General features: G+C 33.8%; 3 protein-coding genes across 3 annotated transcripts; 1 reads left to right on the forward strand and 2 right to left on the reverse strand.

The window, feature by feature from the left end:
- Positions 1 to 5: 5 nt before the first annotated feature.
- Positions 6 to 7065, forward strand: Atg1 (serine/threonine-protein kinase unc-51-like protein Atg1). Its single transcript, XM_029309462.2, has 14 exons — positions 6 to 677; positions 1110 to 1202; positions 1381 to 1431; positions 1510 to 1579; positions 1750 to 1926; positions 2073 to 2307; positions 2592 to 2912; positions 3129 to 3194; positions 3424 to 3708; positions 3782 to 4035; positions 4508 to 4891; positions 5114 to 5241; positions 5409 to 5544; positions 5872 to 7065. The coding sequence occupies exons 1-14, from the start codon at positions 588 to 590 to the stop codon at positions 5943 to 5945; spliced, it is 2364 nt and encodes a 787-aa protein (XP_029165295.2). The 5' UTR covers positions 6 to 587; the 3' UTR covers positions 5946 to 7065.
- Tspo (Translocator protein) lies at positions 6394 to 9778 on the reverse strand. The gene is made up of 4 exons (XM_029309465.2): positions 9639 to 9778; positions 9438 to 9557; positions 8185 to 8397; positions 6394 to 7328 (listed from the first exon to the last, which is right to left on the reverse strand). Exons 2-4 carry the CDS (start codon positions 9540 to 9542, stop codon positions 7131 to 7133), a joined length of 516 nt encoding a protein of 171 aa, XP_029165298.1. The 5' UTR covers positions 9543 to 9557; positions 9639 to 9778; the 3' UTR covers positions 6394 to 7130.
- Positions 9779 to 11923: 2145 nt separating this feature from the next.
- Positions 11924 to 15185, reverse strand: LOC114936298 (transmembrane protein 120 homolog). Its single transcript, XM_029309463.2, has 6 exons — positions 14554 to 15185; positions 13881 to 13999; positions 13511 to 13669; positions 13331 to 13423; positions 12915 to 13132; positions 11924 to 12823 (listed from the first exon to the last, which is right to left on the reverse strand). The coding sequence occupies exons 1-6, from the start codon at positions 14632 to 14634 to the stop codon at positions 12417 to 12419; spliced, it is 1077 nt and encodes a 358-aa protein (XP_029165296.2). The 5' UTR covers positions 14635 to 15185; the 3' UTR covers positions 11924 to 12416.
- Positions 15186 to 15255: the final 70 nt, after the last annotated feature.

Raw genomic sequence — 15255 nt, forward strand, 5'->3', positions numbered from 1 at the left:
AATCGGGCGCGTTCGACGAAACTCGGTCGCACCCACACGAGTGAAACGTCACGTCTACGCACAACACATTGACGGCGATTCTCTCGCGAGGTTCGCGACGACGACGACGACGTTTGACGTTTCCCCATTGACGTTTCCTCATTGACGAGGGCCGATGCCGAGGGGTGCGCGTAACGGGTAGCACGGGGGTGCGGCGGTACATGGTGCGTCTTCTCCGTGGTGTTTTTTTCGGACGTGTTCGTCGCGCCCCTTCCGCCCCCTCCTTCCTCTACTCCTGCGCCGTCGACTCGACGACTCCTCCCCGCACTCCAGTGCGTTGCTCCCTAGAATCAGCAGATAATTCGACGCAACACGATCGAGAAGCGAATCGAGGATGACGGATGTAACGTAGACGACATTCCGAGACCGCGTTGCGTCAACGGTGCGTGATCGCGCGAACCCGACGACCGGGAGTCCGAGTCCCTTTGCAGGGGACGACGACGACATCATTCTATCGATCTCCGATCGCGGGCGATGCATCCTCGCGTTGTTCATGATAAACCATCGACCTCAACACGTCGGTAGAGATCAGACGCGAGAAGAGAGAGATGGAGATCCTCGGCGACTACGAGTATAATCCCAAGGACCTGATCGGCACCGGCGCCTTCGCCGTAGTATTCAGGGGTAGACATCGCAAAGTGAGTGTTCCCCGAGTCCTGGCTCCGATTGTGCACCTTTTCCGTCACGAGTTGATCATCTGGAAATTGTTTTTGTTTAGTGTCAGATGCAAAACCTTTGTTTCGTGAAAGTCCATTGTTCAAATTGTAATTTTTAGAATATAGGATAGATACAGCTTTTTGTTATTTGATAGAACGATATTATAATTTTCTATTTTTGGAACTTTGTTGTTAAATAAATAAGATTCAAAGAATAATTTCCACTACTTTTAATCATTCTTTTGTGAACCTTCAGTGTCTTATTTTCTTGGATAAGATGTAATAATATATTGAACAAAATTATAATTTAGAAATCTGATTAGATTTTGATTTTTTGTATTTAATTCAATTTAATATTTAATATATGTTTGCGATACAAGAATTGTATTTATATCATTGCTTTATATTTTGCAGAAACCAAACTTGGTGGTGGCTATCAAGAGTATCACAAAGAAAACTTTGGCTAAATCACAGGACTTATTGAAGAAGGAAATTAAAATATTAAAGGTATATTTCTTTGTACTTATCTAAGTAATTACAAAAACTCTATAGATAAGAGAGAATTATTAATACATTTTTAAATTATATTATTTATTGTAAATATCTTGTAATATATTTTTTGTTGTAAAAATAAAATTGGAAAGTAAAAATAAAAGATTTGTATAAATAATGCTTTGTCTTACAGGCATTAACTAAACTACACCACGAAAATGTTGTTGCATTGTATGATTGTAAGGTAAGACAAATCAAATTTATAGAACAGTATTTAATATTAATAGCAATGAAAACATTAAAATTAATTTTTTCAATGCAGGAATCTAATCATAATGTCTTCCTGGTTATGGAATATTGTAACGGTGGAGATTTGGGGGATTACTTAAATGGTGAGCTTACTTAAATAATTTAAAAGAATTACAATAAAAAAATATTTGACAAGATAATTAAATGAAATTGCAATTAATATCAATTTGTCATGATGTGAATTATATATATATATATATTGTCATAAAAAATAAAAATAATCGTAAAAATAATTTATACCTTTTCTTGACAGCGAAAGGTACTCTCTCCGAAGATACCATTAGATTGTTTCTCAAGCAATTGGTGCGTGCGATGAAGGTGTTGCATGCCAAAGGGATAGTCCACAGGGATCTCAAGCCACAAAATATTCTGTTGAATCATAACTGTGGGAAAGCTTGTCCACAACCACACGAAATAACATTAAAAATAGGTAAGAATGGTTTTATTTTAATTTTGAATGTTATCAGAATGTTGTCAGGTTTTCATTGTTTTCCTTTTGTAAACTCTTCTAAAGTTAATATATATATGTCGATTTTTGGAAGGTATATCAGAAACATGTTTCTTTCTGCATTTCAGCGGATTTCGGTTTCGCTAGGTTCTTGCAAGAAGGTGTAATGGCTGCGACCTTATGCGGATCGCCGATGTACATGGCACCTGAGGTTATCATGTCTCTCCAGTATGATGCTAAGGCGGATCTGTGGTCCATCGGAACCATATTGTATCAATGTCTCACCGGGAAAGCACCGCACCCTGCAAATAATCCTCACGCACTCAAGTCAATCTATGAGAATACGGTCAATCTTGTTCCTAGGTATGATATTTAACAAAGACTTCTCATTCTTTCATATTGTTGATAATTATATTTAATTTTCATTCCTCAGAGATCGAAAAAGATTTGAATTATAGATATTATAGAAATCCTGTATAAAACAATCCTTTTATTTTTTTTATATATATTTTTCACTTTATTATCATTTTTATGTTTGACTTTCTCCTTTTGTTGAATTTCTTTTGTTCTATTTCAATCTTTTTTTATTGTACTAAAAAAAGAATTATGATATAGAAAGTATTATAAGAATATATACCTTTTTTCAGTATACCACCTGGAACGTCGCTCGAACTGACAAATCTCTTGATGGGCTTGTTGAGGCGTGAAGCGAGCGATCGCATGGATTTCGATCATTTCTTCGGTCATGCGTTTTTGACGGGTGCGCGAGACAGTCCTAGTCCGAGTCCAGTGCCCACCGAACTACCTGCGTCTCCGGGTACAATGGCGATTCCGATCGAGGAAGGAACGCCAATTGTCAATAGGTCAGAACCCGAGGCAACGGAAACTCCGTGTTCTAGTCCCGAGGACGATTTTGTTCTTGTACCGAGTGATATCAGCAGTGATACCGATAATAATCCACCAGTGAAGTAAGTAAAAATAAAATAAAATTAGATTCTTATATATATATATATATATATAGCAAGTTTTGATAATTACTAACAAAATTTTTTTTTTTGTTTAATCTGCAGAAATTAGTTTTCAATCTCCAAATTTGCATATATAGTTTTTAATATATAGTTAGTTTTATAGTTTTTTCATTTGGAAAACATTTTATCAAATTGCCTATTCTTATTATTTTTCAGATATACCAAACAAGTGAGCAGAGAAGCTATCAGCCCACCTCGACCCTGCTTATCGAAATTGGGCGAGTACGTGACATTTCATTATACTTTTTTTATATATATTTAACGTAAAAGTATATATAATTACATACTTACAGTTGTATTATGCCAAAATTAACTTTTATTAGAATTTATACTATAGAATTCATAATATACTTTTGTTGTATAAGAAGTTACATGAAGGCTTATAGATATCAACTTAACACTTTACTTACATTTTTCATATAATTAATATATTTCTACGATATCTATCCAGATATACTAGACAAACGAGCAGAGAAGCCATCAGCCCACCCCGGCCATGCTATCTGCCAATCTCTGAACCGATTCCCGTTCCATGTCAGCGAAATACAGCAGCTCAGCAACCTCCACAGTCCCCTTCGACGAATGCCGCCCGTACCGGCGGCGGCAGTAGCGTTCCTCGTTCTCAACCCATCAGCATGAAACGCAGTGTAGACTCCCACAGGAATCATCCGCCAGACATCGGTTCCCTCAGTCCGCCTAGCGTGCAGTTCGTCATTGGTACTCCACCTGGCAGAAGGTACAGACATTTCCTTGCAGACAAATAATATAATAAATAAGTGTTCAAATTAAGCTAATTTGTCAATTTTTAGATTGAGCGAAACTCCGCCACCACCCAACACGTGGCAAGTGAGTCCTGTAGCTAGACATACGCATACGCCAAGCGGGACCTCGCCCTTGCGACGTTCCACGGGAAACAACAGCGCGTCCTCGCCGCTGCTCACGGGTCCGTTGGCTGTGCTCGGTTCACCTACCTCGCGAGCTTTTCAAGATAACAACAACACTCTCAGGCATTCGCCTGTTATACCCTTTGGCACCAGAGCTGTCACTCTTCCCGAGATATCTGGTAATACTTTTAGTCAAAATTCTTGTATTGTTATTCACAATAATTGGAGTAATATTTTAAGATTTGTGGAATCTTTGTCTTTCAATAATAGTTATCGATTAACAAATAATTTCAATATCGCTCGAACTAACGTTTCATGTTTCTCAACAATCAGGATATCATATAAAAGAGTTATATAGATAGAAAAGGACCCTGCACCAAATATATAGGAAGCTAAATGATAAACAGTTATTAATTTACAGCTAATCATATATAAAAAACTGAGCTCTACGAGTTTGACTATTACTCAGCAACTATATTTAGCTTTGAGGCTATTACATTTTTGTTCAGCAAGTCATAAGCTACAATATATGAAAAAAATACACAAACCGAAAGTCAAAATGCTATGTATTAGGTGTGGGATCCTTTATTACATGTTGCCTACTAATAAACTGTTTTGTATAAATACTATTCTCTCTTTTTTCGTTCGTAGAAGCCGGCAGTTTTCAAAGCCTCTTTCCGGATATGCCGCCAACGACGATCGATGATCGTCCGTTGACCTTTATCGCACCGGAGCTGCCGGAGGAGACACTGATGGAACGTGAGCACAACGAAGTCCTGGCGAAGCTGAACTTTGTCGTCGCATTGTGCGAGTGCGTGTGTGAAGTTGCGAGATCCAGAGCCGGACCGCTTGGTAACATCGAGCAGCCAACGCCGCTCAGTGGTATCGAGCAGATCGGTAATGCGGCCACCAGGAAACGTGCCGAGCAGGTGATTCTACTGGTCCGGGCTCTTCAGTGGCTTAGTTCGGGTCTGAATCTGGCTACTCAGGAGCTCAAGGCTGGAAGACTGCAACCAACAGCCACCGTGAAAGAAGGTGAATAATAAATACAAATAAGAAAGGCTTAAGAGCCATATGTTCCTTGCATACATTTCCAATTTTAAGGTGAATAATCTTTAAATTTTTAAAAAATGATATATAATATATATATATATATATATATATATATATATATATATATAATAGAAAGAAATTTACGACTTATATATATTTAAATTAAAATCAAATTTTACTTACATTCTATCTATAATATTGTAGTTGTCAGCACCATGAACGAGAAATTCAAGTCTTGTTTAACGGAATGTAAGCAACTCAATAGCGCAGGACTTCTTCGTCAAACAGGAGCCACAGCAGACAAGATATTGTACAATCATGCGATTCATATGGTAATGATTCTTTATTTCTTTTGTATTTATTTTCATTCTCTTCAGATATTCCTTCTTCTTTCTTTGAACGTGTATCTGCATCCTCTTTGATAGTTGAAAAATAATTTAAAAAATCCACATTGTCGTTTGGTATACATACATAATATTTAACGAGATTATTTTTGCAGTGTCAATCTGCGGCATTGGACGAGCTATTTGGTAAAGGCGGCGAATGTTTCCAGCGCTATCATACGGCACAGATATTATTGCACTCTTTGGCGCAGCATGTTAGCCATAGTCAAGACCGAGCTCTACTCATCAAATGTATGTATTGTACATAAATGTTTTTTTATAGTGAAGAAATATTAGCGCAAAAGTTCCTTATTTTTCACGATTCTGGTTTCCATTTATTCAAAATTTTATTCAGATATGACAAATTTTTCAGCATTGATTTCATATTTATTAATATGTACACCTTGACATTTTATCTTTATTTACACGTTGTATATAAAAAATAATATCAATATTCTTGTTAAATTTTTGTTCTCATTTCTTTCTTGGAAAAAAAGGATTATAGTTCCTCGACATTTTTCTTCGAATTTATCGCAGACTCTATGATCGCATTAATCAAGATTTACTGGTGATTTTCAGACAAAGAAGCCGTGGAAAAGCGGTTATATGTGCTACAGCAGCAGGGATACATCTACGCGACTGAGCTTACGTAGCGCTTATGAAACACGACAGCCGAATTTGGCGGCAACAGCCGTCTGAAAGATGTCCCGCCCGTGCAACAGCCGCCCGTACCATCATATTCGATATCTCTCTTATGTAATATATTCTGCCCTATTCTGTATAAAAGACGAAATTGAAGCTGAGAAACTATAAATTTTATAGCTCCAAACGAAGACGGGACTAAATTCTCGCGGCTGATTTTATTTTACTGAGGCTAATTAACCCAAAAAAAAAAAAAGAAAACAAGCTCCATGTAGTTCCATATGCGGAATAGGGTAGACGATAATGAAGGAAATGAAAGTCTCCCTAAGTCACCATGTTCCCTAATTCATTCACCCGCCTCCGCCCCTGCCTCCCTTAAGATTTCTTTGTATGGTTTATTAAAATTAAGTACAACTAAGGTATTATAATTGTACACTATATAATTGCACGTACACGTCGATCGATTAAGTAATCTTTATTTCGTATATCGATTAATAAACATGTGTATACTAACGGCGGTTGTGCGTTTAATGCAAAGGCACGTTTCGTCGACTGCGGTGGTTAACAAACAATAATGACAATTGTACAAAAGTAAAGTAGCGAATGATGGGCATACTCGATTATTTCTCTTATTTTTTTTCTATGAAGCTAGATCCAAGAAAGAACAGCGAGTCGATAAATTAGGTTTTTTTCGACGATTGTCGATGCGAGATTATCTTCTTTAACTTTAAATAGTGATTTTTGCATACATCATCTTTCCTTAAATAACTAAAACAAAAAGAAAAAAACACTAATTTACAAAATACTTTATTTCATATTAATATAAGTGAAAAAGTAATAGAAATTTTGATAGAAATATTTTGCAAAGATATTCTCTCTTTTCACTTTCTTAAAATTATATACATATAATAAAATCACAAATATTATATACATATATATATATTTATATATATAATGAAAGACAATTTTAAGAAAGTTAAAAAGAGAAGAGAATAAAATCGAACATTTGAATATGAAAAAAGGGAAAAATTGAATATTCGCATATATACATAGGCGAATATTCAATTTGTATATAGTATATCAAAGTAATTCGTTGAGCCCATCAGCAACATCAATCTCGTGAGATATGTTTTTCCGACACAAAAAGCTAATTTTCTAAAACAAAAATGTATGGCTTTCTGTCTCTTTTTTTATTCTTATTTTTTCTTTTCCTCAGTTTTCTCAGCAGCAGGGAGCTGTTTGTTGTCCCGATAGAGGACATAGTTGAACGTTGTGGCGAGAGAAGTCCACACAAAGTAGGGAATAATGAGGTAGCCAGCGACAGGATTGACGTTGTAGAATGCAATGCCAAGTGCCGCTGTGCTGCCCAATAATGCTACACATTCGTAGAGAGCCTGCGTACAAGTATAAAATAGTAGTTTTAACAAAATTTTCGATCCCAAAGCGGTTTTATGAATAAGCATTCTGCGAGTGTTTAATTCTCAAAGTTCAAAAGACGAAAGTTAATTATCAAAATCTATGAACGCACGGTCGATCTGTTCTTTTCTTAGGATTTCAGCTTGAAGTTATATTGAGCCATAGTTGTACTTGAAATTATTAATACACAAATCGATAAAACGAAAAAGAAAGCACAATTCTTCGAGAGAGCGAACATGATATAAAAATTGAATTAAAAATCGCTCTCAAAGCGATCCAAGCAATTTTGATTTTAAAATTTGCTAACATATAAATAAGATTTTTATTTGAGCTAGGAGACAATTCGAGCACTTATTAGAGCTTATTTTTTATATTGTTCTTTTTTGTTTAAAAAATATGAAGACTCATATATATTATATATTAAAAATTAAATAATGGAAATTATATATATACAATATATATTATATGTATATTATATATATTATAACACAAAATTGTTCATATAATTTCCATTCCATTTCCACACGCGTCATATTTAACATTAAACGTATAAAGAAATAGATGTTTTTTTTTTTTTCATTAAAACGGAAAAATACAATTACAAATTTTTTGTAAATGTATTGTTTAAACTAATTTTTTTAGTTTTCAATAACGTGTCGCATTTACTCGTAAATTAATAAGATTATTCTCAAGTGACGTGAGAGATTTATCTCAAATATTTTTTCCAACAAAAATTAGTAATAATTATGAAGATGCACTCGAACGGTCTCGAGTGCTGTCAGATTTTTTTAAATTAAAAATATACGTATATGTGTGTGCGTGCATATCGAATACCCATTTAACGTTGCGAGCCCCGAAGAAGAGCGGCGTCCACGACCAGTTGAGGGCAAGATTAAGTCCGTACACGCTGAGCGGTACGACCGCCTCTTGCATGCCACCCCCGTCTCGCCACACCAGGTACGACGAATAGCCCATTGTACAGTAAAGGGTGGTCCATACAGGTCCAAACACCCAGCTCGGCGGAATAATTTGCGACTTTTTCAGCGTCTAAAAAACAAGCACAGATTTATTAAAGCGTGAAGGATATTTAGCTGCATAAAAGCGATATTATATCATATCATTAGTGATAAAATATGTAATTTATTGTAAACAGTTTGCAATATCCTTTACGATAGTAAATGAAGAGAATTTAGTTTGCTTTCTTATGATTTATTTAAGTTTCACGCGTCTCTTTTGCGTAAGCAAAAAAATAAAAATATTCCGAGAAATAACGTAATATCAGTGCTATTATTTGCATGTTATTTTAAACTCCTTGTGATATAAATATCTGAGAAGTAGTAAAGATGAATATGAAAGTTGCTAAATAAGTACAAGCAATATTAGAGATTCATGGAACTGTAATTATTTACCACATTGATTAGATTTCTTATGAATTTTTATATTATTTATATCTCGTTTGTGTCCCATGTAATTTACGTTTAGATGTAGATATTATAAACACAATTGTAATTATTTGTATAAATAACACGCAACTCTAAGCTTTTACAACTACGATATATTTACGTATAAAAAAAATATATATTTATAATTATATATAAAGAATACGCGCACACACATATAGCTATACGAACATATTTATAAATAATGTATAATTATAATTATTATATATGATTATAATTCTATATGATCAGACAAATATAATTATAAATAATTATATAGACACGATATTTTTATTGCAATAATAATTGTCGCTACGAAAATATATACGTTTACTATAGACGTTTGTGCATAATACTAGAGCAAAATGGATCGATGTAAATAGCTGTAACATAAGCTTGGCGCGAATCGCCTGTGTATATCGATTCGCGCTCAATTGAACGACCTTCGTTTACAAACACTTTCGCGAGTTTAAAATTAAATCGGCAAAAAGCGCGTATATCGAGAATAATATTTAAATCGATCAATTACAGCTCTTCTGAATGTTTTCATTACGTCGTGATAACGTAATCTTCGACATCCCCGGCGCCGGCTTGGCGTCGCATGACATCACAGCATATGACACATTTGCATGTGATTGTGATCCTCACCTCGTACCAGCTCATATTCTTCTTGGTGATGTAGCCGCCGACCCAGCCGCCGATGTTAGGGCAGACTGTCGCCGTCAATAGAGGCCAATTGATCCGGATCGGCATCTCTTTATTCTTGAGCTAGAATAAAATGGAATGTATTGTATATGTACACGATCGTACGTTCGCGGCGAACGTCGATAGACTGAACGGTAAGCTTACCTAACGACGTAAATTGTGATGACTATTGCTTTCCATAGCAGTGACGTAACTATCGCCGCACATTGCTCAGTGCTAGTTAGCTCCTACTTAAGTATTTTGTTTTCAACTTGCTGCAATCCAGAAGATAACGTATCGTCGAATCTCTTTACATCTTGATGATCTAATAGAAAAAAAGAAATTAAATGAAACAGCATGTTTGAAATTTTTTCAAGTAAACTCAGACTTACATACATTATTTGAAAAAGAAAGCACATGGAAGTACAAAGCATAGATGTGTGTAGTGGTTCATTTAGTGGATTGAATCTATTGATACATGAGAGCTCTTCGGTTACTCAGTTTCTACTGAATTCGTTGAAAAATGTATAATAAATTATTATTAATATATATATATATATATTATTTTTCATTTATATACATATATGAATGATAAATAATTGTTAACTTACTATTTTTTTCATTGCAACAATCAAATTCAAAAGAACGGTGCAACGAAGACAAATCTTTACAATTTTTACGCAAAATTCGGACGGTGATTAAATAATATACATAAGAGAGAGATAGAGAAAAAAAAATGAGAGAAAATTATACAATACATGTATATACAGGTATACACTATGTGTATATATACATTTGTATATATTAAACTTTTGCTATCATTGTTACAAATTGCGCATATAAGTATTATATAATACTAAATTATATACACTCGTACAGATTAACAAAGTAGGTTTTCGCGCTTAAGTGCGATGCGGATGGTAGAGAAATGCGAAAAAAATTAATGTTTCAAAAAGAATTAACAGCTCGGTGCGTAGCAGCTTTCAACTGATACTTCTTGTTTGTAAGATTTAAATGGCTCGATACGCTTTTTATTTACACATGAATAAATACATTTCAATAAATATACACGTGTCAGAAACAAAGACTAATAATAATTTTATAATATACATTCGATGCACTCTCTTTATACTACTTTAAGAAATAAATCGAATCGCGATCGAATTATATATATATATATATATATATATATATATATCAGAACAGTTGCGTAATATACATGTGCGTGTACATACATACATAGTTTGTTTCATAAAATATAGATCACACTTTAGTAGAATAGTGTGTGTGTATGTATACACATATGTACATGCATATAGATGCATATAAAATTTTTCGATACTTATCATGCTTCAGCTTGGGCGTATATTATCAACTTTATATCGATTAAAAGTTTAATCAATATAAGTTTACAAATGTATCAATATAAAGTAACAAATGTTTAATCGAGAAGCATTAATGATTTTTTATCAATTAAATAGTTTAGGACTAGCGCATATTACAGTCTACAATCAATTAACAGTCGCATTCCAAGAATATGAATATATAATTATATAATTCGTCTCTCATAACTCGTCTAAGAGTCTTGACGTGTTGTCAAACCGACACTATATTTGTTCTTGACATCTTAAAATTATAATTTTATTTTTATTTTCACAAATCACTTGATTAGGACTCAAAGAAGGGTCGAAACGTTGTGATTTAATAAATAATATTTGCCAGTACTGTCGAGAGAAGTTTTACTTTTTTAAATTCTGTCTAGCGATTCTCAAATATCTACGTTTTTGTTTAATTATATAATTTTTATGTATAATATATATATATATATATATATATATATTATATAAATATATATCATTTAAATATAAAAATATATTATATATATTATATGAATAAATTATATATTATAAATAAATAATATCATTTACATAAATTATAATAAATGATTAATTTACATAACTTAAATTTAAAGAATCGATAGGCAATTTTCAACACACGATCGATTGATAGTTAATTGACACTTTTCTAAACGTCATCAAACTTTTTTGATTTTTTGATCAAATCAATCAAGTCCATATGCGCGCTCTTATAATAACTCGAAGCTTTTTAATAGTTGACTAAACTATGAATCGACAAAAAGTCAATAGTATGCGCCCAACCTTGTGGCCATTTTTTCAATCGAACTACAATATCGAATAAATGTTATCAATTCGATAAATGCGTGTATTCATAATGTAATCCAAGCAAAAACAGTATGCAGAGTATTCCGGAATAATAAAGTCAAATTGTAATGATTCAATTTCAGACTCTGATTTCAGTTTCTCTCTGATAAAATTATCGAGAAATGTCAAATAAAAATAATTAATGATTTAAAATAAAGCCTTTTTTAAAATAAGAAAAGATAAAAAATAAATTCAAAACTATATAATATATATATAATTTATTTGAAACAGGTTTTAATAACTTTTTTATTCGAGACTTATTTACAAAAACTTTGAAAAATAGCATTAGAGTTAGTAATTTTGTTTTTTCTTAAAAATATATATATATTTGATAAATAATTTGCCGAGAAATTTATGATTGAATCATGAATTAGAGTTTATATACTCCGGGATTTAACCGGAGAGTACAAAAAAAGAGTATTCACGAGAATACTCTACAACGGACTTATACTCAAACCAAAATCTATAAAAAAAAGTACACGAAATCGCGATGTTTTTCGTTTGCGGTCAAAATTACTTGCGTCGTTATATGTATAAATGTAATTATAATTTACCTTTACAACGGCGCAACAAGTAAAGTACTGTTCATTACATTTTAATGCCAGCACCAACACCACTTTATAATATAAACTCTCATCCCTGCTTTATAATTTTTCTTCGTCTTACTCAGCTCGAGTTTTTTGTCAGCAGAGAAATCTTAAGTTCTTCCAAGTTCTTCTTCTCACTCACTCTTTTCGCTTTTGTTGTCTTTATTGTGTATAGTTCTTTCCTTCCTACGATCAGACTTAGACGCGAACAGATGATTTTTGACACGTTCTTTGACCAGCTTTTGCGGAATCACCATGATGGTAGTAGCAGTATTGCCCAGGAATAGTACAAGGAACATGGCACTAAGTACCGATACATGCCACGTTGCCTCTGGATGATATGCCAATTTGTATAACGTGTACGCGTTGTAAAGCTGAAACAGGTAGCCGACAAAAAGAAACGGTAGCAGAAAGGAAAGGCCGCGCCACATCCACGAATGAAATCCTTCGATAGTAATGTCCATATTGTCCCTCTCACCCAGAGCTTTCAATCTATATAAAACGCCGCGTTGGTATCGAAACTGCAAGTATTGAACTACACCTAAAAAAATATTGTTATTAAATAAAAATTAAAATGTTATAGAAACAGTTGAATAATTGTTTGTCTTGTTAAAAAATTGTACAATACTTACTGATGTATACGTTGAACCACATGAATTGGCTACGAAACACGTACCACGGTCCCGTGTTTGGCCACACCAGTAGAACAGCGGATACAACAGTCGAGAGAAAATGATGAAATCTCCACCATCCTTTAATCCTCGATCCGTTCACCTTCAGTATACTTTCTCTTATCGTCAACGTGCAATAGTACCAAACGAGGAGAAACATAAAACTAAGTTCTAAAGTCCTAAAACAAATAATGAAAATATTATAATAACAGTATCATATATTCTTTTTATATATATAAGTATATTATATATGTGTGTGTGTGTGTGTGTGTGTGTGTATATATATATATATATATATATAATACACTTATATATTTTTTAGATAGAAAATATCATTCATATAAATATGAATTGTATAACAGATATTTTATACATGCCTTATATTGGTAAATAGATTTATTACAGATAGTACAAATCCAATTACTGATAAAACTAGTTTAAATTTTTCATACTCGTCTTTGTACTTGAATCTGAAATGTAAACAAGTGTTATAAAACCATTCTGTATGCAACATAAAACATTTCAGATTTGATTCTTAATAATATATGTTAACATACTTGTCGCTCTTATTTAGTATGGAGACATTAACATTGCCAAGAATAATTTGGAGATATGTGCCATTTGGCTTAGGTAATGTTTGTTCTATCTCGTACAGTTGTTGCTCTCTTCTTGCTATAGATTTTTGTAATTCTTCTTGCTTTTCTCTTGTATTCAATCTGAAAATAGAAAAATCACAGAGATTATCGCATGTGTTTCTTTAACTTTATCAATATCAGGTACTGTATTTTTATCAATATCTTTCCAAGTATAAATATAATAAATAAAAATATTAATTTCTTTAGACTCTTACATTCGCATAAAAATATCTAAATTCTCTTAAAATTTATCATGTCTTTCTCTTGTATCCTAAATTGTGCATAAACTTACCGCTTCAACATCTTATCTATTATGCCCATCCGGTATTTCTGATGCGAGAGACCCTTCACACATTTTGCTTGCAGCTCACTAATCTCATCTAATTTTGCAAGATACTCTCTATTTAGTGCCTGTGAACAGAAAAAAAGGTCTCTTAATAAACAACCAGATTTTTATTTGCTCCTTCTAATTTATTATCACTAAGTGACAATTACAGATTCATGAAACATGATTGCTCTCAAATAATTATTCCCTTCTCTTATTATTCTTCAAATTACAAATTCTCCCATCCATTTATATCATTATACACATTTTATTTTAGATTTACATTTTGCATTTTATTATTATTTCTCTTTATATTACCTAGTTATATCTAATAATAATAGCATTATTAATTGCAAGAATTTAATGTAGTCTTTATTAAAATATTGTAGCGTTATCAGAAGAGTAATTAATGCAAAAAAATTAATCAAAAGTGTAAAATAAAATAATATAATGAAATGAATAAAATGTGAAAGAATATAAACCGCTTGTGTACACATGTATAAAATTAATCAATTGTCACGCGAGTGTTGTGAAATCTCTCTCCGATCTTTGTCCACCAGGTTAGGCCACATCTGTGCGAGGAGACGTGCAACATAACCCAACCTCGCGGATCGTGCTAAATCCACGATGATGCTCTCACCTCGAGTTCCTTGTAGTCCTGCGCCAAGTCATCCCATTCCTTGGTCAGGCCCGGTTCGCAATTCTCGGCTTCGGGGTCCATTTCGTCGGAGAAAGCTCGGAGACGACGTGCTCGAGGTCAGGTATAGGCGATCGTTTGACTTCTCGTCGATGTTTCCCCACACTTCCTGCACTCGTGATGCAAAAAAACCGAAAGAGAGGGAGGGAGAGAGAGAGAGAGAGAGGATCAAACGTCAAAATTGAAAAGTGCAGGAAAAGATGAACGGAAAGGACGACGGAGCTAAGGTACAGCGGTTCCAGGTGCACACGTCATCCTCGTTCACCTTCGAACGGCGAAATGTCGAGACCGGAAGCGGGAGAAGCGAGCAAAGGACAACAGCCGGTGCGCCGGAGTTAATGATACATCAGCTGTCGCTGATAACGCTGATAATGATTAATAGCCGCGCAACAAAGGTCAATTAAAAGATGCTCGCTGATGGACGCGCGAAGATTATTTTGGATTATTAAAGTTTAACGATCGAGCGCTGATCGATACACCAGGATATCGATATATCTTATGCTTGGTAGGCAGAGAAAGCGAGAGAGAAGGAGAAAGAGATATACTTTGCGAACTTTGCGCGCGTAGAATTTTTGCTAGAAAATCGAAAATTATATCATCATAAATAAGTATAAAAATATTTAATGCGAATGAATAAAATTAAAA

The sequence above is a fragment of the Nylanderia fulva genome, unplaced genomic scaffold, assembly GCF_048542155.1.
Source record: "Nylanderia fulva isolate GAGA-0341 unplaced genomic scaffold, ASM4854215v1 Scaffold21, whole genome shotgun sequence".
In the NCBI taxonomy this organism is placed as follows: domain Eukaryota; kingdom Metazoa; phylum Arthropoda; class Insecta; order Hymenoptera; family Formicidae; genus Nylanderia; species Nylanderia fulva.